Raw genomic sequence first — 27,033 nt, forward strand, 5'->3', positions numbered from 1 at the left:
TTTCCTCAAATACCCGCCAAGTGCCCTATGGTTTGAATGTAAAGTTTGAACATTCTGATAAAGAGATTGAATTTTAGACCGGAGCACTGAATTGGTCTATACTGCTTTATAAGTATGGGGTGGGGGGCGTAACTTTGGTCAGCTATTACTCCCTAACTATGAATGAGAAAGTAAAGTGATTTCATTTCCTCAAATACCCGCCAAGTGCCCTATCGTTTGAATGTAAAGTTTGAACATTCTGATAAAGAGATTGAATTTTAGACCGGAGCACTGAATTGGTCTATAATGCTTTATAAGTATGGGGTGGGGGGCGTAACTTTGGTCAGCTATTACTCCCTAACCATGAATGAGAAAGTAAAGTGATTTCATTTCCTCAAATACCCGCCAAGTGCCCTATGGTTTGAATGTAAAGTTTGAACATTCTGATAAAGAGATTGAATTTTAGACCGGAGCACTGAATTGGTCTATACTGCTTTATAAGTATGGGGTGGGGGGCGTAACTTTGGTCAGCTATTACTCCCTAACTATGAATGAGAAAGTAAAGTGATTTCATTTCCTCAAATACCCGCCAAGTGCCCTATCGTTTGAATGTAAAGTTTGAACATTCTGATAAAGAGATTGAATTTTAGACCGGAGCACTGAATTGGTCTATAATGCTTTATAAGTATGGGGTGGGGGGCGTAACTTTGGTCAGCTATTACTCCCTAACCATGAATGAGAAAGTAAAGTGATTTCATTTCCTCAAATACCCGCCAAGTGCCCTATGGTTTGAATGTAAAGTTTGAACATTCTGATGAAGAGATTGAATTTTAGACCGGAGCACTGAATTGGTCTATAATGCTTTATAAGTATGGGGTGGGGGGCGTAACTTTTGGTCAGCTATTACTTCCTAACCATGAATGAGAAAGTAAAGTGATTTCATTTCCTCAAGTACCCGCCATGTGCCCTATCGTTTGAATGTAAAGTTTGAACATTCTGATATAGAGATTGAATTTTAGACCGGAGCACTGAATTGGTCTATAATGCTTTATAAGTATGGGGTGGGGGGGGGGGTAACTTTGGTCAGCTATTACTCCCTAATCATAAATGAGAAAGTAAAGTGATTTCATTTCCTCAAATACCCGCCAAGTGCCCTATGGTTTGAATGTAAAGTTTGAACATTCTGATAAAGAGATTGAATTGTAGACCGGAGCACTGAATTGGTCTATAATGCTTTAAAAGTATGGGGTGGGGGGCGTAACTTTGGTCAGCTATTACTCCCTAATCATGAAAAAGAAAGTAAAGTGATTTCATTTCCTCAAATACCCGCCAAGTGCCCTATCGTTTGAATGTAAAGTTTGAACATTCTGATAAAGAGATTGAATTTTAGACCGGAGCACTGAATTGGTCTATAATGCTTTATAAGTATGGGGTGGGGGGCGTAACTTTGGTCAGCTATTACTTCCTAACCATGAATGAGAAAGTAAAGTGATTTCATTTCCTCAAATACCCGCCAAGTGCCCTATCGTTTGAATTTAAAGTTTGAACATTCTGATAATTATAAAGAGATTGAATTTTAGACCGGAGCACTGAATTGGTCTATAATGCTTTATAAGTATGGGGTGGGGGGCGCAACTTTGGTCAGCTATTACTCCCTAACCATGAATGAGAAAGTAAAGTGATTTCATTTCCTCAAATACCCGCCAAGTGCCCTATCGTTTGAATGTAAAGTTTGAACATTCTGATGAAGAGATTGAATTTTAGACCGGAGCACTGAATTGGTCTATAATGCTTTATAAGTATGGGGTGGGGGGCGTAACTTTGGTCAGCTATTACTCCCTAACCATAAATGAGAAAGTAAAGTGATTTCATTTCCTCAAATACCCGCCGGCAGCATTCCCTCTCCAAATTTGATAAAAACACCCCGTTGCCATTGGCTATAACATTGCCCCAGTACGATTGTATTCTGCCCTTTGACCCGTTACCCACAATCCGCTACTCTCTGTTGATTCCCAATATGGCGGTTGTTATCTACATGAAAAAATATAGTTTTGTATGTGTGTGTGTGTGTATGTGTGTGTGTGTGTCTGTGTGTGTATGTTTGTGTGTCTGTGTGTGTGTGTGTTTGTGTGTCTGTGTGTTTCCGGACTACTATAGTTAGTCATAACACAAGAACCCGTTGAAGAAATACGATAATATTCGTAATGTGGGCAGGTGTAGAGAAGCAAAAATTCAAGGTTACTTTTTGGCCCCCTGGTATGTGACCTTGGTACTGCAGCAGAACTTGGGTTTTTGTTTCTTTTGACCTGGATGTGCTATGGTCTTGATTTTTTGGTGGCAGATAGCTTGTGATGTAATGAAGAAGTTGTGTAGGTTAGTTTCCCCCTAGCAGTGATGTAATTAAGAAGGTGTGTATGTTGGGGCTCCTAGCAGCTTGCCCTAAATCTGCAAGGGCGTTATTGTGCAAATGTTCTAAGGAGGATAACTGAACGAAGGAAAGATGGATTTTAATGATATTTAGTATGCAGGTAGACCAGACAGAGATGTACATGATGAAGTGCAAATTATGCCAATTAGGACTTGTTTATCATAACTAATGAGGGAAATCTGTTTTGTTGTACTTTTCAGATGACAATAAGAAGCATCAAAGGATAGAATTATCAATGCTAGATTCTGTCCGTTTTGGTTGGAACTTTGCCTGGGGAATTTTTACGTGAGTTTGTTTAGTCTGAAAACTCAGAAGTACGGAATTTTACATGGGGGGAGGTACCTTTTATAAACCAACACATACTTTATTTCATGGATAACATCCTCATAAAATCCAGGTCGTGTATGTTTGTGTGAAAAAAAGGGACCCTGCGTCACTATGATAGTAATTCGGCAAGTATGTTGATCGTCCTTGTTCACAAGATGTTGTAAGACATTAATGTGTTTTTCCCTTGGGGTCTCATCTGCTCAGGTCCTCTCGTCCTAAAAAAGGAACCTCATGATATACGCTTTTATGTATATATAAACCTCATTGGATTCCCTAGGACTTCCACTACGACAAAAAAAAAAAATTAACTTTGAAAAATTGTTGACAATTTGGTCTCGGATCAGTCACTTTTTTTTAATAATTCTTTAACCTGTATGCGTAATTATGTGTACCCATGCTTACAGCTGTCTCGGAATAAGGATTACGTGTCTTTGTCAAGTTTAAGTACATTTTTAAAGAAAATGACCACCAGCCTCTTTAATGAGTTTGTAAAATCTTTTATTGCTAGATTTGCACGGAATTTACTTTCACCATCCTCAAAGCAACAAAAATGAAGGGGAATTTTCAGAACTTTAGAAATATTCATCCTTTTTCTCATATTGAACAGATATTTTAACAACTTTCACAAAACAACATTATTAAGCTTAATTCAACGCTCATGTATGTATGAGAGACACGGGTCACACATATTGCTGCGTTTCAACTCAAAGTAATGTATCACTTACGGCCCGTACTACATTGAATATTATCATTTTAACCCACAAAACACGACAATAAGTTGCCTTTATAACTGTATAATTTATCCAAATATCAAATAAAAACGTGAATGATTCTATTCAATTTAGTCTGCTTCATTTTTGTTGCATCGATCATAAGCGAAACGTGCATAAATTAAAACAACTGAATGTAGTCCATTCCGTTTGAGCCGCCAATAATTCCAAGTGTAATAAATGAATAACATCCCATATAAGAGATACCAAATTAGTTTTTAGTAGATTATGAGGAATTAGTCATAAAAAGATTAGATAAACAAAATGTAATACACTGTAAAAGTTAGCTACCTATTATCACCCCCAACAACCCCATACGGCTACTGCAGCAGCAGATCATTCCTATCAGCTGTTGAACATAGTTAGGGCTTGTTGAAAACATTTCTATTGTTTATACCTGCTGTGAGGTTCTAAAACAACCAGGCAAACTCAGATGGCATTTTTGTACAACAGATATGTTTGTGTCTGTAATTTCATCCCGTTTTCACAATCCTGGTATTATCGAGCAGAGCTAACCCCGCCGTCATCTACCGTACTGGAAGAGAATTCGGTATCCACGAAGAACTATCTCTATATATTACGATTTTAATAAAAGAGGTCAGCGTGTTTGACTGCTGCATTTGCAAGCTCATTAGTTTGAATAAGGAGTCAAGAATGAATCACTACTAGGAGCTGTTTCACGAATTGTAATAAAAGAAGTTACCAGGGTACTTATTATGAGTTCACAGTGCTAACTGACTATAGTTTGAAAAGAATGAAATAAAGAAACACTTCGCTTACATAACTATCAAAGCCTAGTATGTAGTCTTGTAGGCTAGTCTAGTATTTAAATGTCATAATAATGGCGGCAACCGGAAAGATTTTTAACGATAATTAAAATACCAAGCAACACCATCTCATCAATGTCTAGTAAGGATACGGGTAACTTCTTTTTTGATGTTAGACAATCCTTTTTATCTCTTAAAGGGATCGAGCTGTGATTTTTAACTAACTCCTTTGTACAACTGCTACGTTTAAGAAATGTGATGAGAGTTTATATTTTACTATACAATTTGCTCTTGATATTTAGTTTTCGATCATCAAACAACTTTTTTTTTCTCGCGACTTTCATGACCAGGGCAATCTGATTAGAGCAAAAATTTTACGATGTCATGAATAATCGGAATATTGACATAAGAGGCCGTAAAAGTGGTGTATTGAAATATCGATATTTTTCTTTAATTTATGGATCGAATCTACTTGAAAGGGAAAACTGTAATTTGTGGGGGATCATACATGTGGGTGCTGGCATGATTTCATGATGTGCAATAAGTGATATTCTTTACAGACCTATCCATTTAAGAACCATATTTCTGAAAGACCACACCTCTGTTTCCCGAAATCCTATTCGACGTTTCAGAGAAGATTGTCCTTGTTTATCAAAGTTAAGCTTTGTCTCGATGTGCATGCAGGTTACATCATTACGATACTATACTACAACTGTGCTGCAATATAAAACAAATGCAGTCGGTGCGTGTTGGTCCTGTGGCGGGGTCTTGCCTAGGCGAACATGTCGTAATAAGCCAAGATAACGTGAGCCAGAATGATTGATGCCAGCATGCCGCCGCCAGGGGTAGCAATAGTTGCCTCCGAGTCTGTTAAAAACAAGCAGAAGTATGCCGTGAATATCTAACATTCTATCCAAAGACAAAATGAATATACGGAAATGGTTATAAATAGATAGTGCAACACTTCTGTAGAAATTGTAAACTATGTATGGCTATCTAAAAAAGTATTGTCATAGTTTGAAAAACATTCATTTTCTTCAATGTTTACAACCATATTAATTTCAAATGATATGGTTGAATAATTTATAACAACACAACTGCCCATCTCATACAATGCATTCTACATCAGAAGCCAGCATCATAAAAAGGAACTACTTATTTTTATAAGTATGTGATATCGAAAGTTATGTTTTATTTTTCCATATCTTGTGCAATGTTGACACTGAACGTAACGATTATATGATTATATCTATACTGTAGGTAGGTTTTTGAGGGAAGTGAAATTGTTGCGGTATTTGAACTTAATTTATTCGGTCAGAAGATATAAAAAAATAGCAAATCACCTTCGTCTTCTTCAGTCTCAGTCTCAGGTCCTTTAGAAGAAAAAAAGATGTATCACAAACATTAGACATTTCTCGTATAGTTCGTTTGAATTCTGCAACAAACTTCAATTGTTTTTAATGAAAAATGAAATCATTTTACCTACCATGAAGACTATTGGGGGAAGCTTTGCACCTTACGTATGAAAATCTAGCTTGTAAAAAAGGAAATTGAAAATCAAAGTATGGCACTGTTTCTGAGTAGGCTGGAAGAGTATGGAGAAAAATAATAGATGTGTGATGGAACATTATACTTAGAATTAGCTTTTTTATTTTACCTACCATGAAGAATATTGGGGTAAACTTTACACCTTACGCATAAAAATCTAGCTTGTAAAAAAGGAAATTGGAAATCAAAGTATGGCACTGTTTCTAACTCAGCTGGAAAAGTATGGAGAAAAATTGTAGATGTGTAACGGTACATTATACTTAGAATTAGATTTATTTACCGATATCGAATTTCAGCTTTGTTGTTTATACTACACTAATGCAGTAACTTGTGTATGCACAAATGTGCAACATCATATTTTTCAGAATATGGGTATTTTGCTGTATTCTTATAAGAAATGATCTCTGAAAAATGGTATGCCGTTCATTTTGTTTCAGTGGCATTGCGAATGCACAAATGCTCTCGGCGGACACTATAAGACGTAAGCCGCACGATGGATTCAATACAAAACACACAGATATGCTCAGAAAATGAGGTTTGTTTTCTAACCGTTATCAGTTGTCGAAGCTGCAATGCTTGTTGTACCGCCATGGGGTGTGGCTAGGTCAGGCTGTACTGCAGTAGTAAGGGCGCCAGGGGGAGTGGCTAGATCAGACTGCCCTTCGGTGGTCAGAACGCCAGGAGGCGTGGCTTGGTCAGGCTGTTCTTCGGCGGTTAGACCGCCAGGAGGTGTGGCTTGGTCAGGCTTTCCTTCGGTGGTCAGGCTAACAGAAGGTGTTGTAACTATTATGCCACCATTCTCTTCTACGGTGGTCAAAGTCTCTACTGTAATTCCTGTAACAAAGTCAATATACATTTTAATTTGCAAGGCAGCAACTTCTTGTGTTCGTTTAGTTTGTTATTGTCTTATAGACGGATGGTTCCGAAACTCATATTTTTGAGAAAACCTTTCTCTACCTTCGTGTATGCAGTCTTTAATCAAATCAAAGATATTCTAGATGATGAAAGCTCAGAAATAGTGTTTTGGTTGTTTTGAAAAGCTTGTTTTTTTTTCATCCTTATAATGAGGGCAGTATCCATTGTACAATATTTACACAATTTCACCTGGACTGGCGGCTTTTTGTAACGTCCCTTTTTCTATCTCTAGCGGGTGAGCACTGATTCTTATTCAACAGATACAGAACCGCTTATCAAAAACATAACGGTATGAATACCTTTTCATTAATGATTCATCTATCTATTTATTCATTGCTTCAGCATGTACATGTCAGGGTTGCCCAACTAGCCGGAGGCTATTACTAAGGGTGAACCCATGTGCGGCCATAGGATTGTAGGTTTTGAACCACTCACACCGAGAATAATCAAAAGAGCGCAATGTGAGATCAGTATATTGGTTTAGACATAATTATTGGTGCATTTCAAGAGATAAACGTTTACCATTCGGATCGCAGGCATTCTCCTCACCAGGACCTGGAAAAGTTTAAATGGCAGGAATTTACATCATTCATTAACCCTCCACAATAAGTCTTGGTGAATATATCCATTCCTCTATAATCTAATGATAACATAACAAAAAACAGTTCGGATACCTCATATCTACATGAATAATTCTGGTTATATGCAATTGCAAATTACTTCATATCATATAATCAATGCTTGGCCATATACAAATTTAAATAATTTACATATTTCGCAATATTGATCGTCCAATTTTTACTAATTTGGATGAATCATAAGAATTTATTTGCCTTATTGGTATCTGTTAATGTTCCACCTGTCATAAACTTCATACGCTACATGTATTTGAGTTCTTTAATGGTAAACACTGCAAATATAGATTTTCCTCATTTATTATGCGACTTAAGTCCCAATTTGCATAATTTGAAATATCTCAGTCTACGGTACCTTTATACTAAATCTCATGGAAATGCACCGTCTCTCTTTAATTATTCTACCTGGAAGATCTTGACAAAAACACCCGTGCAGTTCCACCTTTGTTTTCTCAATACCTTCCAATATTCATTATATTATCGTAATCCATATCGAGGTTCTTGAGTTATGATGACACCGACAATCTGGGAACAGACACACACACACAAACACACAAAAAAACAATATCTCCATTTTTCATGGAGATGAAAAGCATATTAAATAGAATATATCGTGGAGTGAAAAACCACCTATCTGGCAGATGAAGTTCTTCTGGAAATGGCAGAAGTCGTCGTCCCATTTAAAACCTGCACCTGTCCAGAATTGGCCACAGACCGGTGAATCCGGGGAATTCCCGGGCTCTCCAGGTGCCCAGTTGGTGAAGCTACAGTCGCTGATTGGAGTCCCATCAGACCAGCTCCACGTGTTGTCAATCTATATATTATCATACTTGTGTTTGTTACAATAATATATCTCTTTAAAATAGAAAAAAATCTACAAAATCAAAATCTTAAAACAGATAAAGCTAAAGAAAGGTATAGAGAAGAAGACAAAATGGTCTCGCAAAGGTGGCATTTCTATTTGTCGTGGCACTCACTGTCACACCCTGAAGCCCGATCCAGTAGTCCCCGCCTGCACCAGACTCCTGAATCAGGGAGACGAGGAAGTCGTGCAGCTCCTGGGTCGTCTCATCGGCAAGGTGCCCTCCATCTACTGCGCAGGCCTGCTGAGCATCACTGTACGTCATGGCTTGGCCAAACACCTTGTAGTTGGTTCCATCACGCTCAGTGTACCCGGACACTGTGGCAGGTGAGGATATTCCTGTTAAATCTTTGAAAAAATTCTAACCTTGCTGCCGCTAGTTTTGGAAATACTCTGAAATTTATTATAACAACCCCCCCCCCCAATACTCAATAGTGAAATACTCAATAGTATCTTCACTAATAGCTCCATGGAGCTGGCTCAAAAGGGGTAGCCCCATGGAGCCGATTAGCGCAGCCCTCCGTCAGAAATACTCTGAGATATATTACAACACCCCCCCCCCCGAATAATGTCCTGGTCATTTCTTGTGCATGTGTTATAACGGGGGATGTAAATGACACGTGAGGTTTATAAGTGCATATCTAATGTGCATAAAAGTATGAACATTAATCTTCACCAAGCTTATCTTCATAACCATTATATATGAATATTTCTCCCTTTCTGATTTCCACATCTTACATGAATCCGTACCATTGAAGAACTCGAATTGTTATTGTTCCTGACATAAAGGCCTGCTTTGTATTTTATTCAGATGATTATATAGGGTCACAAGCAATATATTTCAGTACCATGTGATTGTTGAAACATTATTCCTATTAGAGATAAACCTTTTATAACGTAAGAAGCAGTTAGTCATAGTTATTAACAGCATTCCATACTCACGGTCACCTTCACAGTTAGCTTCGTCCTCACCGCCAGTGCAGTCCTCAAACTGCCAATCACACCAGTAGTCTTCATTGATGCACGAACCGTCCAAACACTGGCGTTGGCCCTCCATACACAACTCACCTTGTAAAAACATGGAGGAAAATGCCGTTTTACCACATGCTATAAACTCACAATAAACTCGCCTCTAAGTGTAAACTGTTAACGCCATAATCATGAAACACAGAAGTTTGCCTACAGTTTGGGCTAGTCTGATCACCATCTACTTCACTGGAAAGAAGCGAAAGGACAGTAACTTAGAAGTAGAAAAAGGTTTGATTTCATTAGCTGGTTTCTATTACCTTATACCGTCGCAAAGTTTTCTAAAAGTTCTGCTGCAGAACAATATGGAAGGCAAGTAAAGGGGGGGCAGTTATCTAACCATTTTTTTAATTTGCCAACACTTACTGACGTACGAAATCTTATGAAAATCCATCCAAGACTTATCGACGTACGTTGTCAACACAGATTAAACAACATGAAAGACAGCGACATAGTCCCGAATTCATGCCTTTTATGGCGAAGTAATTAGAAAAAAAATTAACAACAGAAAAATAGTCTAAAAAGGGGGTTCTTCGTTTTGCCTTATCAAGGATTACAGTGCGCATTTCAGTCTATAGGGGTGTCCCTATGATGTAGTGGTCTGCGCTTCTATTACTAGCCACATCTGGTTCAAATTACTTTGACCAAAAGGGCCGGGATTAAGCCCCGGGTAGGACAACTCTGAACAAGAGGCGCTTTGAGTCATACCAAAGACTTTATAAAAATGGTACATACTTCTGAAACAGTATGGAAGTTAAACACACTCCACTGCCAGTTGACTAGCTCCCTGTTGCAGTGATTGCACCACAGTGTGGCACAGGGCTATGAAACAAACCTTATGGTGTGGGGGGATTTAAACCTTTTAACTTGCAGTCTATAATGAGCGCTTTCCAAGAAAAGAGGATTTGCGGGGGCTGTGTAAGCAAATTAACTATTTTTCACACTGGCACCGGAAGCCACAAAGTTCGCTATCAATAACAACGATACAAAGGAGGTAGTTCAAGGTGCAGGTGACAATGCCAAGACGTTCATGAAGTACGCAGGAAGAACCTTAACAGAATCAAATAGATTAAACAGGACGAACTAATTTGAAATGTTGCGTTGAGTCCTAACCTGATCATGATAAAAAATATCCAAAGAGTGTACATGTATAATGAAGGTACTATTCGTCCATAAATAGGCGAAAATACTAATATTTTGGATGCAGTACAAGATTAACATTACCTTGTGGTGCACAGTCATTCTCTTCATCGGGACCTGAAAAAAAGCAGATGGCAAAGATTAAAACCCTTTATTCACGTTACAGTATATAATGAAACAATATCGTATTGTTCGAAAGTAGCCATATACGATTATAATCAAATGAAAAAAGGTCACTCTGAATCTGTGAACCCCTGAATGAGACAAAGAATCACCTATTTGGCAGATGAAGTTCTTCTGGATTTCACAATAGGTGTCGTCCCATTTGAGACCTATGCCTGCCCATAGCTGCCCGCAGTCATTCCCAGCACTGTTTCCTGGCTCCCCCGGTGCCCAGTTGGAGAAGCAATCGCTGATAGGAGTTCCATCAGACCAGGCCCACGTGTTTAACCCCGAATCACCTTCATGCTGTAAAAGAAATAACGGTTCTTGGTAGCAATTATGCAAATGTTGACACACAAATCCGTCACTGATTTTGGCACAGATTTCAGTTTTGACAGATCAACAGAAAATGCGTTACTCCACCGTCATTTAGAAGATGACCACTACCAACAGCCAATGAGAGTCCGCCGATTGTGTCTATATCTCGTTAGTTTACAAGTGTGTGGAACTATGAAATGAAGTGTGATACTTTGAAGTCGTATGCATAGAATACTAGCACACATTTTTTTATGCCACAACACTTTTCCGCAACACCGCCCAGGTCTGCCAACATGAGATATGGGCCCTGTCCCAGCTAACTACCAAGGGGGTTAGAGGAATTGGACCCAAATAGACTCTTATTGTATGATTCACTTAAGGACAATGCTATATCTACAGCCACACAAGATCACCTTCTCAAAGGTGTCAAAGCGAACCAATAAGCATTGAAACTGAAAGTCAACGTTTACAAACAGTTCTAAATGGTCATTACCGGGTTGGCCACTGGGTTTAATAAGTTAAAGTGACTATGGGGGTCAAATCCCCCCTCAAATTGCTGTGCAGGTCACATTGGGAGCACTTCCTTTATTACTTGTCGGTGGAGCAACACTATTTCCCAGCTATCTCGCTTTGTCCTGTCTATCACTTTAGTATTGCGTGTAAAGTGCCTTTCCCTAGGGCAGAACGCCGGGGCATGGCGAGTGTTGAACCCGAAACATATGGGCTCTGAATCCAAAGCTCTAACTGTTACTCATCCTCGGCGTCGCAGTCCTTACATAATAATAATATTCCACAACGTGTCTTATGGCTATTCCTCTGATGCACATATTTAATCAATTTTCTATCAAATTCAAAAACTGCATTTTTAAAATGCCACGAAGTGTCCAGCGGCTAGCGGCTAGCCGGACACTATAGTAATGAATTCAATGGGGCAGGTTATATAAATATTGCTAAAATGCACACAGAAGACACAACATGATTTTTTCAAGTCAAAGAATGGTATAGGTCAGAAAAGGATACGGTCTTGAAAAACATATACGTGAACATATGTATCACGTGTGGTACTCACTGCAACATCCTGCAGCCCGATCCAGTAGTCCCCGCCTGAACCAGACTCCTGAATCAGGGAGACGAGGAAGTCGTGCAGATCCTGGGTCGTCTCATGGGCCAGGTGCCCTCCATCTACTGCGCAGGCGTGCTGGGCATCACTGTACACCATGGCTTGGTCAAACACCTTGTAGTGGGTTCCATCACGCTCAGTGTACCCGGACACTGTGGTAGGTGAGGAAATTCTTGCTAATGCTTTTTCACATGTTTCTAACTGCGTTACTGTTAGTACAAAAATTGTCTTCAGAAAACATGCCCCATCCTTGGTATGCAAAATCTTGTTATACGATAATTTACGAGCGCTGAATTGATTTGATTTTTGATTTGATTTTATAAGAATGACAAAAGTGCAATGCACATGGGGCACAAGCAGCTATTGCTAGTGTCGTGACCCCCCACACAATATACCAGTTTTTGGTGCACTTGGGTGTTGTGAGGAAAACGGTGTTAAGTAGATTTTCCCAATGGCACGTCATCGGTGGCGTCAGGGGATTCTAACCCGGGGCCGCTGAGTTCTGGACCAAAACCCATTTGAAGTTGTTTTTTTGTGTCCGTTTTCTGTTTATATATCTTTTGTTTATCTCTTGTTAAGATTCTTTCTAATGATCTGTTTCCTATCTCGCTCTGTCCCTGAAAATTGCTTTCCACCCAAACAAAAATGGACCAAAAACTACATGTGGTTCAGAAAACATGCTCCCTCTTTCTGATGTAAGATCTAAGTAAAAAAATGAAACAATTTAAGAATTTTCAACTCATATATATATATATATATATATATATATGGACATATGGAGTTAACTATTTTACTCAAGATTTCCAATTGGTTTGTTCATGTACAATGCTTTAGGTCCAAATTGACTGTCCCCTATCGCAGTCGTTCTATTGAACATCATATTGGAAGGGATTCACAAGTGATGCAGAAACTCACGAGGGTCACCACAGTCCGCTTCGTCTTCTGAATTCGGACAGTCGCCGTAAACGTCGTTACACCACATAGAATCAGGAATGCACCAACCATTGGAGCACTGGCGTTCACTCTCAGCACACTGAATACTTCCTGGATCTGAATGTACAAAGATTGGGGAGCCTCATAGCAATATATCCTTGTCGGAACATTACATATAAAAGGATGTACATTTTATTGACCAATATGTGACTGTTGCCAGACCCGATTTATGTTTTTTTTTTTTAAATTTAGCAAACGATTTTCTCTGTGTGGTGAGGCCAGTAAGTACTGAACGAACGGTATAGATTCTATAAATTGATGACTTACAAATAGTCCTTATATGGAGGGTTTAAGTTTGTCGCTTTACAGATAGTATGCCCAACAAGTATGTGCCTGGTTGCTCTTTATGCTTAACAGTAAACCATCCGTACTTGTTAATACATGAACATTTGACATTAACATGTGTTTTGATATATGTTATTTTTACCTACTAGTCCTCATTGGGAGCAGTTTTAATGCATTGTTTAGGACCCAATAAAATTCTCAAAAGGCGACCTACCTGCTTCGATTCCATAAAAGCCCACGTCAATTAACCAAGGCGGAGAGTTGTCTGGGCCTGTTGCTGTGATGAACAGTCGCCAGAAACGACTGGTGCCATTGAAACCTCCGACTGCGAATCGTGCAGGCAACAGGTCGGAGGATTCGTTGAAATCCAGTGCGTCAATCCAGATGTAGGGATCAGAACTTGCCGACGTTTGAAACTTGAATGCTGTAATGTCGTGGGTTATGTCCCCATAGTTGTTGATGCCCATCCAAGAAAACGTATAGGGTCCTAGGAAGTCGAAGATGATGTACCATGGGCCTGGACCGCTCGGGCTCCAGAAGGAACCTTCCTCACTGTCAAGAACCTTATCTGGACCAGACGTATCAGGCCATAGTGTTGGCGTTGCATCGATTGCCCAATAATGAGAACTTTGTAGCCACGAACCTATGGGAAATTGTATGGAAATAAATGTAAAAAGGAATTGATTTATTACCCATGGAAATGTAATTTCCATGACTCAGATAACTGTAAAAAAATTACATAATTCAAGGAAGTTTCATTTCAGTAAGATCCCTTGGATAAACCAATCAATGTTATACATATTTCTGTTTTAGAAAATCAACCTTATTCAAAGTTTCAAATCAACTCTGTCAATGTAGAGTAAGAGTATTTAATTGTACCTACATTTCCATTGTGAAAATGTGTTCACATTAGCTTTTAGTAGTTGTATATCTAGAAATATGACTTTTAATTTTGTTGTCTTGTAGGCTAAGAAACCATTTTAAACTTGGCTCTGTAGAACTCGAACATAATTGCTACCCATTGTCTCAAACTAAATCACAAGTCAGTGTTGCCATTAGTTTATATCAGGGCTAAATGTCTTTCAACCTATATTTATGTGTAGCCATATTCTAATTTCTGATATCTGTTGTTATTTCAAACATAACTTTAAGAGTAACTTGTACATCGTGAATTGTCTCAGCCAGGCCTCCACTTTTGTGAACTGTAGTGTACGGGTAATGGCCAGTAGTACACTGAATTGTATAGTTTACATTATCGTGCCTTCATATAGTTTTCAGTCGGTTCTTTAAGGCAAATTATATATTCACAGTATACCCTCCTTGAATGTTTAAATAAAGTCAAAACTTGTATTATCAATCGAGTCAATATAGATGTCAAAGATACGCTTTACGAGTGGGTCATTTATGAAATATACTCTTCCGTGAAAGGTTATGTGACATGTACTTTGTTGTATAAAATTGGTAGTCATGGTCGCTCACCCCCACAAGTGAACTCATCCTCTGCTTCCAGACAGTCGACAACCTCTCCATCACACCAGTATTCTTCAGGGATGCACGAACCGTCCAAACACTGGCGTTGACCCTCCACACACTCCTCGACTTGTAAAAACATGAAGGAAAATGAAGTTTGGTGGTATAATATTCGGGCTATTATATACGACTTCAAGTCACTGCCACACCAGAAAGAATCAGGAATGCACCACCCGTTGGAGCACTGACATTCATTCTCCACACACTTAGTACTTCCGGGATCTGAATGTGCGAAGCTTAAGGGAGTTTTAAGTGCATTCTATCTGTGTCAGAAAATCGTAAACAATATCACGTTCCTTTTATTGATCTTTTGTGACGTCTGCAAGAAAAGATTTTTGAAAAAAATGTGTTCCTTAAAAGTTGTGCAAACAAAAAAATTGCCAATACAAAATTGTGTGATAACGCAAGTATACATACTAAATAATTAAGTAAGTAAATGGCCGCGGCACCACAGATATGATCTTTGTACTGAGACAACTTCAAGAAAAGGCTGATGAACAGAGAATGCCACTGTACATCGTCGTTATTGATTTTTCAAAGGCTTTTGACTCTGTGGGAAGGGATGCCTTGTGGCGCATTCTGGAAAAGACGTAATCGGTCAAAATGTAAGATGGCGGAAAATTCTAGGGATTATAAAACTTTACATGAACATCACTCCCTACAAATTTGGGAATGATACATCATACCGTTCAGAAGTTATGAGGGGGGCCGAATGAGCCCCCCGTACCCCCCCCCCCCCCCAGTCCCAGATATCCCAAAAAAGCCCAGTCTGGATAGGGTGAATTGATTATATCTAACGTTTGGAAAATTACTACATTTCAAACCACGATGTTCATTTAACAAAACCAGTAGGCCATAGGTGCTTACCCTCGCATTCAGACTCATCGTCTTCTTGCGGACAGTCATTCCATCCATCACACCACCAGTGGTCAGGGATGCACGAACTGTCCAAACACTGGCGTTCACTCTCTAAGCAGCCGTCAACTTGGAAAAATTATTTTGGCAAAAGAAACAATTGAAAACTTTTATTTCAACCTTAAACCTTGGGAAAATGATGTTAATGACTGATTAGGTTTATCATTGATTATATTAAGTCCTAATTTTCATATGAATATATATTATATCAGTTGATGATCTTGTCTATACTGAGTCAGATGCTCTCTGGTGCGGTACAGAAAACCAACCATTCTTCCAGCTTCCTTGGCAATAGATTAAGTGTAACAATTCTTCGTAAGTTCAGGGTTGAATTCTAGGCCCAAGCCAAACATTCGCTGGAAGCATCTTTTAGCAGGGAAGGGTAGCCATGGGGAAGTAGCAAGGGATTTCAAATCCGCGCTCTAAAACTGAAGAATTTAGACCTTCTTCTTAGTGAAAAAGGAGATCAGGTTTGACCTCTTGAACCTATGATTTAAACTTTGCAAACATGATATACATTTGATAGCACACACAGGGGTGCCAAAGAATACATACGAATTTTACGGAATACATACGAATTTTACGGAATGCATACGATCCATTACTAGAAACATACGAATTTTACGGAATACATACGATCCATTACGCAGAAACATACGATCCGTACGGAATACATACGATCCATTACGCGGAATACATACGATCCGTACTAATTTGGAGAAATGTCCTGATCACGTGACATCGGCGGCAAATTCAATATGGCGGACTCGGGATAACCTGTTCTTCGTACGATATCTTGGCTTCTAAAAGCTTAATAATGGCGTATCCCATCCGGATAAACTCTAAAAATCTCAAGCTGCACTAAATCAAGACTGATGTAGGCTTAGACCAACTAGAAGGACCAGACAAAGCTAGATTCGGTGCTAGCGCGATGGCCAGCAAATTAGTACGGATCGTATGTATTCCGCGTAATGGATCGTATGTATTCCGTACGGATCGTATGTTTCTGCGTAATGGATCGTATGTATTCCGTACGGATCGTATGTTTCTAGTAATGGATCGTATGTATTCCGTAAAATTCGTATGTATTCCGTAAAATTCGTATGTATTCTTTGGCACCCCTGACACATGTTGATGTGCATATAGTATAGATTTTAAAGAAAAGAAATCACCGCTTTTGGACTTATTGTACTTCAAAGTTGGGCAAAATCCAAGGTTTTTGCTAAGCTGGAAACAGGCTATTCTTTTGAGGTTGCCTAAGCACTTCAACTTGAATTCAAAGCTATTTCAGAAGAAGTTGGTCTTTTTAGTCCAGTTTTTGTTTTTTCTGTTAAATTCAAGCATCTGCATGTCCTATAATGTGCCAATTTCCATGTTTTTGATATGCGCAAATTAGGGAAATTGGCCCCCAAACTTGTTTGCCTGTTACCATGGCAACAATCGGTTTGGAGCAGAAAGAAAGTTATTTTGAGGGGGTGTGGGCCATATGCTATCACTGTTCAAAATATTAGCCGAATTAATTTTTTGACCCCTGGCACCATTGTTTGATCCTTACAGACAATTGCTCTTAAAGATGGCCCTAGTTATAAAATGATCGAATGTCCGCTTTCACGAGAGGACAATCATTTTGTAACAATTATATTTTAGATCAGAGAGGGTAGCAGAACAAGTTATCACGTACAGGAGCCTCTACAGTTGCCACAGCTCTGAGCACACTGGACCAGCATGTAATCGGGGTTGGCGTCACATTCACCAGCGGACGCCCAATATTCACAGTGTTCACTGGTGTCCGTGCAGGAAGAGGCTGCATTGAGGGGAACAATTTCATGAGCATAAGGAATAATCTATTTACTTTTCACCAAGTGTCCGTCTTCTTCATACAATGCTAGTCATAACTTATTCTACTTACAGTGTCTTACGGCGTCTCAAGAAGACAATATCTGAGATAAGCGGATTCACAAAATGCATTGGCAATGACGTAGGGAATCACTCCATTTGGCCAGCGTACTCCATCAGGGATAAGCATTGCGAGGGTCCTTCTAATAGCCGGGTAATGCAAATTACGACTTCATTTCCATAATTGAGGAGGAGATGCTACAGTAGCCTTAATTTTTAACACCCCCATCCCATAAGGGCGGCGACCTCGCTGCGACCGAGCGATTTCACATAGCGCTCAACGGAAAAACAAGTCATCATTTTACGCTTTGTGTGCTTTGCTGCGTTTTAGTTATGCGTTTCTATTTTGCATGATGATCCGATTAAGGATTCAAGTACAATTGTGTCGCGACGCGGTCTAGTTGAATGGGACATAAGATAAAACTTTCATAGTTTGAACTATTCCTGGCAATTGGATAGAGAAGATGACCAACTGATATGATTTATGCAAATGAAAACATTATTTACATGTTAGATATTGACAAAAAGCTTGTATGTGTCACTTTAAAAGGCTAACATCATTTGGTAAAGGTATGAGGTCGCGGAACTCTAGTTTGAGAATAAAAATGCCTTTACAAATATTCCCACAAGGCTTAATTTGCTATTCTTGCATGAACCACTTTATAGTGATATTCCCTCTGGGTCTATTTCATGGGCATTTTATTCTCACATGCCCAGAAGGCGATGTCTGAAGCAAAAAAAAATGCCTTGTAATTCCACTTTAAGGGAGTCTTGAAGGGGACGCCTTCTTTACCTAGTCTGTTGATTCATGTCGAGAAATGTTTGATATATGTTAATCATTGCCCGGGTATCATCAAATAATCACTCAATACAGTATTACTGCGCAATGTTGATGTGCAATAAAGGAATGTTTGTATGCTAATACTACCCCCTCCTTAAACTCTAAAGGTTCAGGCCTTACCGGAACATACTGGCACGTCACAAAACCCCCATTGCTGGTCGGGATCCGTGGTGAAGCACCAAACTCCTCCGGGGTCGCCCCCCGGATTCCGGCAGTAGTTCTGCTCCAATCCGGATGACGGATAATCAGCGGGTGTATAGTTGTGATCATGCGGTGTCTGACTTGCCCATGGTTGACACGTCTGGCCTGATTCAGTCAAAGAGACGGTTCCTCGGTAGGATACTCCACTCCCTGTCAGGCAGTCTAAGTGCAAATAAAAATAATCTGACGCTATTCTTCTGGGTCTCACTAATTGTATTATGATGACATTAACAAATGTCTGTTAACCTTTGTGTTGAAAGGTTTTAGATTATATCAGGGACACAATCACAAGAAAGTGTCTTCCTTAAAGATATAGATCTTAGAAAAGATAGTTCTAGAAAATAAGCCTTTTTGCACGGAGCTTCGTCCTGAGATGTAGAATATTGAAGAAGAAAGGAAGATTTTCCTTTATGACAGTTGCTAAACGTTAACCTCTTGAGAAATATTAAAAGGGTGGCAAAACGAGTATTGTTAGCAGCAGAACATTTGACATGCCTTTGCCATTAAAAAAAAGACAGACTTGATACATAACGATTTTGAGTGGTTTTGAGGTTAAAAACAGGTCAGTCCCAACTGCATTTCGGAAGCCTGTCTGTATTCTGTTAAGAGAGGTTATGGAGCTTTTGGCCTTACCCGGCTCTTTGAAATTCGCATTACAAATCTGGATAGGCAAGTAGCATACATTTCAGTAGCAGTGTACGTCAATATGACACCGAGAAGCTCACCGAGAAGCTAATGCAATGTCCAGAACAATTTCGCATAAATTTACAGAATACACAGCATATAGGCAAATATCTGTATCTATATAATCTAGGTCACGGTATGAATATGCTGTCATAGACAAACAGGGATGTTCTACTTGCTTACCTGTCCCAGGAGTGAAGTCCACAGGTAAAGCTGAAGTTGTGACGTCAGGAGAAGGAGAAGCGTCTAGCGTCATTTTCCGAGAGAGGCATGCAAAAATAAATAACGAGAATCAGCAATTAGTGATGCACTTATAGATGCTAAGTTGTATATGTTCTGCCTGATAGAAGTTCTTCTGTATTTAACCCTATCCAGACTGGGCTTTTTTGGTATATCTGGGACTGGGGGGGGGGGGGGGGGCTGATTCGGCCCCCCCTCATAATTTCCGAACGGTATGATGTATCATCACCAAATTTACAGGGAGTGATATTCACGTCAAGTTTTATAATACCTGTAATTTTGGTGACATTATGACGTAATATGACGTAATTATGACGTCATCGATGTGATTTTATTGGCTAAATAGGGAATTCCCGTAATATCTAAAGGAATTAGACAAAATAGTGCCTACTATTGATTTTAAGGTATGCAAAGGCATACAACGTCAAAGGTAAGTACGTTGACGTCAAAATGACGTCATAAAATGGCGTCATGTGTTGTTAGCGATCCCTTGGGATCCGCCATCTTGGATCGGCCATTTTGAAATTTCTAAAAATCCTTTTTTTCCACTTATGACCCCAAAAGACACTGAAAATGGACTAAAAACGTTAATCTAAATGTTTCTGATAAAGAAAATGTCAGGTGTTGACGATTTTAAGGGCGAAAAAGCCTGCTGAAACCTGAAACAGTGATATAGTCCGCCATCTTGGATTTTGGCTTATTACGTCATCAAATTAGCATAAATTATGAATATTAAATCAGAAAAGTTACATCTTATTACATGTAATGTTAAACATGTAGGAAAACTAGTGTAGTTGTGCAAGGAAACCCGAGAAATATCATTGTTTTCAAAAATTAATGATTTTTGCATAAATTGCCTGTCAGAAACCCGTTGCCATGGCAACATGAAAAAATGATAAACTTAAACCATTATTACAAAATTGTTGCCAACAAAATTTTAGGAAAAGTCAACAAGTTTGGTTGTCCTAGCATACATCGTTCGGCAGAAATACGATGTCAAAGTTGGCGCGGGCACCCCCGTCTGGATAGGGTTAATGTTGCCAATTGTTAATCATAATACCTTTTTACTAGGAGTAAGCAATAGGTAATATTTAATATTACGTATTTATGTGACGACATCACCCCTGCCATCCGTGGGCGACCATCTTGGAGTCCATCACAGCAGCAAAGTTTTTTTCGGTGTCCGAAGGTCTCTAAATGTCCTAGAAAGGGCCTTGCCCGCTAGCTGTCTTTCCGAAAAGTCTCCCACTTACGTCATTTTCACTATAGAGAATAGGCTTTATTGCAATTGGATGGAAATAACCCGTGTATTATCAATGAGAAACCGTGTGCCCCGGAACCTTCTAACACGGCCGCGGAACAGTGCCAACCGAGCACACTGATTTTGTCTCCAGTTGTTTCTGAAATCGACTGTTTACGCTAAAAATTTGTTCACAGCGTACAAATGTCCACTGGCCTACCACTGGCCTATTGCCAAGTAGTAAGTACACCGTGTCGTGAAGAAAGCATGTTGTGACCGAGCAAGTTCGATAATCAATGGTTGACCGTAACCAAAGACACGGTGCCGTGGATGTGCGGCTGGGTTTAATCTAGGTTTTTTTTCATGCATGGCCAGCGTTTTGTTTCATATGGATCTATTTTAGAACAAATATCATACTCTGTTTATATCTGTGCTGAGCTGGTTGTCCGACTTCTTCACTAGGCTTTATTGCATTTTTCTGTTTTTCATTGCTATGCCCAAGATTTAGCGGGGGGTTAGCCTGAGTGCTATCCTGCGTACTAACCGCTGGCTCAATCTTTTTATTAGCTAACCACGATAGCAGGGGGAGTTGAGTCAATCTAGTTACCCAGGTTCTGGACTCAGTCGACACAAATGGCCTATCCATTACTTTCCTGTCTTGATACACAAGTTTTCATCCACACACTTTGATTCTCAAACATCAACAAAACTTCTGTTTTTGTCGTTAGTTCATTCTTATGTTACCGACCCTACACGAGAACCGCGAACCAAATTTAATTTTTGCCCGTTCTGTGTGTGCCTTAATAGACCCAGTCCTACATACGCCTATAGCAGTACTCTAGGTCCCCGATATGAAGGTATTGTCTCGATCGTTTGATAAAGATATACTGGTTTTGCCATTCAATAGAATATCTTATCTTAACATACCGTTCAAACACTAGAAATCCCGTTCAAAGCAAGCCAAGGTTTTCTGAAAACGAGGATTGCATTGAGAATCAAATGCAGATAAACTGCTTTAACTGTGACCTAAAAATAGGCATCGTAATATTAAATTGATTTTATAACGTTTGATATAGCAACGGCATTTCAGTTTACAAAACCAGTAGGCCGTAGGTGCTCACCCCCGCATTCCAACTCATCATCGTCTTGCGGGCAGTCACTCACCCCATCACACCAATAGTATCCAGGAATGCACGAACCGTCTGAACACTGATGTTGACTCTCCAGGCAGTTCTCACCTTTAAAGAAGTCGAAGATTCGCATAAGGAACAAATAAAGATAGCCTCTTTTAGGGTAACCTAAAATGGCTATTAGGATAATTCATTCTAAGTATTACGTTACGAATATATATACTACCAACATTCTAAAACGATGTCTGAAACAAAACCAATTGCCTTGTAATTATACTCCAATGGAGTCTTGAAGCCGACGCCCTGTCGTCCAATTCTATGGATTCATGTCGATCGGGACCTCCTCGTCATAGCGGCCGATTTTGCTCAGCCTCTTGGGTGGTTGCCTCTGACATGTTTAAATGTACGTTACTTATCGCCCGGGTGTCATCAATAATCACTCATTACAGTATCACTGCGCAATGTTGATGTGCAATAAAGAAATTCATGAGTACTAATACTATCCCATCGTTCAGCTCAGGTTTAGGTCTGCGCTTTGGTTGAGCAATCACGACAATTTGTCAAGTTTATCTTCAAAATACTTCGAAATGTAAACAAGACAACTGTTTTCAACAGAATAAGGAATGTAATGTGTGGTTGCACCTGATGCAAATGCAACCTTTAACTAAAGAATGTAAACCGAGTTGTTGCTCAGAACATTCACTGCTGAGATTTCACTTACTACTATCTCTGAAAACTCACTTTCAAAAATCAAAAATAGCCTTTTTCTGTACATGTCTGATTGGATTCTTTGACCTTCTCTGGCTTCTGTCAGCCGCCCCCTAACTTTTATTTTAGCAAGAACAGGATTTGCAACGTTCCCAGAATCATCCGTTCTTCACGTATAAGATGGTCACAATGTGGAGGATTTCAGTCTAGTCGGCAGACGTCAAGGCATAATATCAATAATATCATAATGTACAATAAAGGTCTTCATTCATGATATAAGAATGTAGATGGATCAGTAGAATGCATTGCCGTTTGAATGAATCTACTCCATTATGACATCGAGATGCCCCACTAGAAGATGATGCATAGCGAGGTCCATAGGGATCAATTGCAAGTTAACGATCACCACATGTCTTAATATAGCTCGGACAGGTGTATATTTGTAGCATAACTGTGATTGGGGTCCTAAGAATTCCCATGCAACGATTGCGTGCAGGTCTAAATGCCATTTGAGTCTCGCTACACCTGTTCTGAGGGTAAATATAGAAGTAGTGATTGCGGTACGGAGAGCAATAGCAGCAATGGCAATTTTTTTCATATGCAGGGGTGTACCAGCAGACTAAAAGCTAGACACAAGCAGTCAGCTGGTTGTCCACAAACCCAAGCGAGAGACCTTCAGAAGATCGGTAGCCTACAGCAAACCAAATGCCTGGGACAGCCTACCACCAGGACACGTAAGACTCTGAATCTGACTTCCTTTAAGAGACTCTTGAAGTTACGGAAATGAACTAAACGAACGGACACGGGCCATGAACCAGCTTTCGTCCAACTATATGTTGAATGTTGTAGCAATTGTATATTGTTGTACCATGAATAAGTAATTATATATGTTGATAGAGTTATTAGGTATCAAATGACTGTGTATCCCTGCTATATTGTATCTGACCCTTCCCTCTTCCCTCATGACCTCAATGAAAAGCGACCTGCGTGCCGATTTGAGCTTATCATGAATAAACAAAGGTTCAAACAAACACTAGGAGGTGCACCATTGCTGGCCGTTGGGTCCCTGCTTTTTTTCTTTCTTTGAGGCAGCAAGAGTATGAATTCCAACGAGAATACAATCAAATATGAAGAAAACAATGGCTATTCTTTTGGTAAACATATCTATCACGGCTTGTAGTATGGAAGAGATCTAACAGTCTGTAAAATTGGCCATCAACGTCGCGAAAACATGTGCATTGGTCTGAAATCCGTTTTATCAAATCCAAACAATATCTCCCTTCATCCTCTGTTTTTGCCTTTTCTATATGAAGCTGACATGTATACCATGTGCAACCAGATTTCAATTTCCGTATCTGTTTAAGATGAAGACAACTGCCTTGTGTATTTCAAAAGTGTTTTGAAGTGTTACTCCCATACTTCGCCAATTGTCTTGGCCTGCCTTACCGATGAGAACACCTCGATTGTCAGGATACAACAGAGGTCTGATAGTTTATGTTAGCTGAATTTAGTGGATGATTCTATAGTTCAAGCATTATTCATTGTTCTGAAAAACTTCTCATAATGTTGATGTGGATTTGTTCAGTCGGCAAGGTATATTATCAGAATATGCATTGTAATCCAAAAAGATTAGTAGAATGCATTGTCATGAGATTGCACTCCAATATGGCATCAATAGGCCCACCAGAGGCCAATTCAAGGTCAAGAATCATTAGGCATACATTTCACAATACATGTAGGTAACATCTTCATTAATCGGTATTAATAGAATATCTCGATATTTTGATAGAATATATGCTGAACAGAAACTGGTGCTTTACTTGCATACCTGGCGTGGCGTCAACAGGTAAAGTTGCCGTTGTGATGTCAGGAATAGTAGTCGCGTCTTTCATGGTGGTAATTTTGGGGTCATGCAAAAAAAGGGTTGTGAAGTAATAAATGCTATGAATTGTCTATAATCTGTCTTGTTGTAGTTGCCCTTGAGTTCTTGATGGCTGTTCAAATATATTCCTTATCTATCTAATCTATCAAATTAAAGTGACTTAGAGGCGAACCAGAAATATGCACAAGACTATTTCTTTGGTCAGTTAACATTTGAAAAAAATACCACATTTCAAACCGAGATGTTCATTTAACAAAACCAGTAGGCCATAGATGCTCACCCTCGCATTCCGACTCATCCTCAGCTTGCGAACAGTCATACCATCCATCACACCACCAGTCGTCAGGGATGCACGAACTGTCAAAACACTGGCGTTCACTCTCCGAACAGCCGTTAACTTCGGAAAAAAAAATTGTCAGAAGAAACAATTATGAACTTTAAATTTACCCTAAAACCTTGGGAAAATGATATTGATGACTGATTATGTTTATCATTTATTATATAAAGTCCTAATTTCCATAGAAAAATTATATATCATATCAGTTGATGATCTTGTCCAGACTGAGGCAGATTCTCTCAGAGAACCAACCATTCTCCCAGCTTCCTTGGCAACAAATCAAATGTAACAATTCTTGGTCCAAACCAAACATTCTTTGGAAACATCGCGCTTCTTTTAGCAGGGAAGGGTAGCCAGGGAATAGTAGCCCGGGATTTCAAATCCACGCTCTAAAACTGAGTATTTCAGACCTGCTTCCGAAAAAAAATGAGATCAGGTTTGACCTCAAACTTTGCAAACATGCCTTGATAGCACACATTTGGTACCATGCCCTGAAATGTGCCAATTTCCATGTTTTTTTATATGCGCAAAATAGGGACATTGGACCCAAAACTTGTTTCGCCTGTTACCATAGCAATAATCGGTTTTGAGCAGAAAGAAATCTATTTTCAGGGGGCGTGGGCCAAGTACTATCACTGTTCAAAATATTAGCCGAATTGATTTTTTGACCCCTGGCAGAGAGGGTAGCAGAACAAGTTGTCACGTACCGGAACCGCTACAGTTGCCACAGCTCTGAGCACACTGGACCAGCATGTAATCAGGGTTGGTGCCACAGTCACCAGCGGACGCCCAATATTCACAGTGTTCACTGGTGTCCGTGCAGGAAGAGGCTGCATTATGGGCAACATTTTTAATAAACATTAAGAATAATCTCTTTACTTCTCATCAAGTGTCCGTCTTCTTCATACAATGCAGGCATCATTGTCATAGCTTATTCTAATTATAGGGTCTTACGGCGTCTCAAGAAGACAATATCTGAGATACGCTGACTCACAAAATGCACTGGCAATGACGTAGGGTATCACTCCATTTGGCCAGCGTTCTCCATCAGGGATAGCATTGCGGGAGTCCTTAATAGTTGGGTAATGCAAATTACGGCTTCATTACATAATTGAGGAGGAGATGCTATAGTAGCCTTATTTTCTAACACCCCCATCCCATAAGGGCGGCGACCTCGCTGCGACCGAGCGATTTCACATAGCGTTCCATGAAAAAAAGCTAATTATTTTACGCTTTGTGTGGTTTGTTGCCATTTAGTTATGCGTTACTATTTTGCATGATGATCTAATTAAGAAGGGTTACACATTCAAGTACAATTGTGTCGCGTCGAGGTCTAGTGGAATGGGGCATAAGATAATACTTTCAAAGTTTGAACTATTCGTGGTAATTGGATAGAGAAGAGGACGAAATTATATGATTAATACAAATGAGAACATTATTTGTAGATATTGACAGACACCTTTTATGTCTCACTTTAAAAGGCTAACATCATTTGGTAAAGGTATGAGGTCGTGGAACTCTAGTTTGAGATTAAAAATGCCTATACTAATATGCCCACAGGGATTAATTTACAATTCTTGTATGAAGCACTTCATGGTGATATACTCTCTGGGCCATTTTCATAGGCAATTTTATTCACATATGCCCAGAAGGCGATTTCTGAAACGAAACCAATTGCCTTGTAATTCCACTTCAAGGGGGTCTTAAAGCAACACCCCGGCCATCCGTGGGCGACCATCTTGGAGTCCATCACGGCAGCAAAGTTTTTTCGGTGTCCGAAGGTCTCTAAATGTCCTAGAAAGGGCCTTGCCCGCTGGCTGTCTTTGCAAAGAGTCTCCCACTTCATGCCATTTTTGCTACAGAGATTACATTTTATTGCCATTGGATGGAAATAACCCGTGTTTTATCAGTGAGAGACGGTGTGCCCCCGGAACCGTCTAACACGGCCGTTGAACAGCGCCAAAGGAGCACACTGATTTTGTCTCCAGTTTTTTTTTCTGAAAACGACTGTTTACGCTAAAAATTAGTTCACAGCGTACAAATGTCCATAGCCAATAGCCAAGTGTCACCGTGTCGAAAAAAAGGAAGCCTGTTGTGACCGAGCAAGTTTGATAACCACTGTATGAGCGTAACCAAAGACACGGTGCCGTGGGT

General features: G+C 39.6%; 1 protein-coding gene across 1 annotated transcript; it reads right to left on the reverse strand.

Moving 5' to 3' along the window:
• Positions 1-3,210: 3,210 nt before the first annotated feature.
• On the reverse strand, positions 3,211-25,798 carry LOC136420312 (uncharacterized). Its single transcript, XM_066407159.1, has 22 exons — positions 25,759-25,798; positions 25,587-25,709; positions 24,823-24,939; positions 24,489-24,545; positions 21,944-22,060; positions 19,526-19,588; positions 18,578-18,820; positions 17,402-17,524; positions 15,673-15,789; positions 14,755-14,874; positions 13,490-13,918; positions 12,913-13,047; positions 11,947-12,149; positions 10,673-10,865; positions 10,482-10,514; positions 9,174-9,299; positions 8,347-8,549; positions 8,000-8,183; positions 7,257-7,289; positions 6,369-6,653; positions 5,615-5,644; positions 3,211-5,138 (listed from the first exon to the last, which is right to left on the reverse strand). Exons 1-22 carry the CDS (start codon positions 25,796-25,798, stop codon positions 5,044-5,046), a joined length of 3,069 nt encoding a protein of 1,022 aa, XP_066263256.1. The 3' UTR covers positions 3,211-5,043.
• Between the last annotated feature and the right edge of the window lie 1,235 nt (positions 25,799-27,033).

This window comes from Branchiostoma lanceolatum, chromosome 15 (genome assembly GCF_035083965.1).
Source record: "Branchiostoma lanceolatum isolate klBraLanc5 chromosome 15, klBraLanc5.hap2, whole genome shotgun sequence".
Classification (NCBI taxonomy): domain Eukaryota; kingdom Metazoa; phylum Chordata; class Leptocardii; order Amphioxiformes; family Branchiostomatidae; genus Branchiostoma; species Branchiostoma lanceolatum.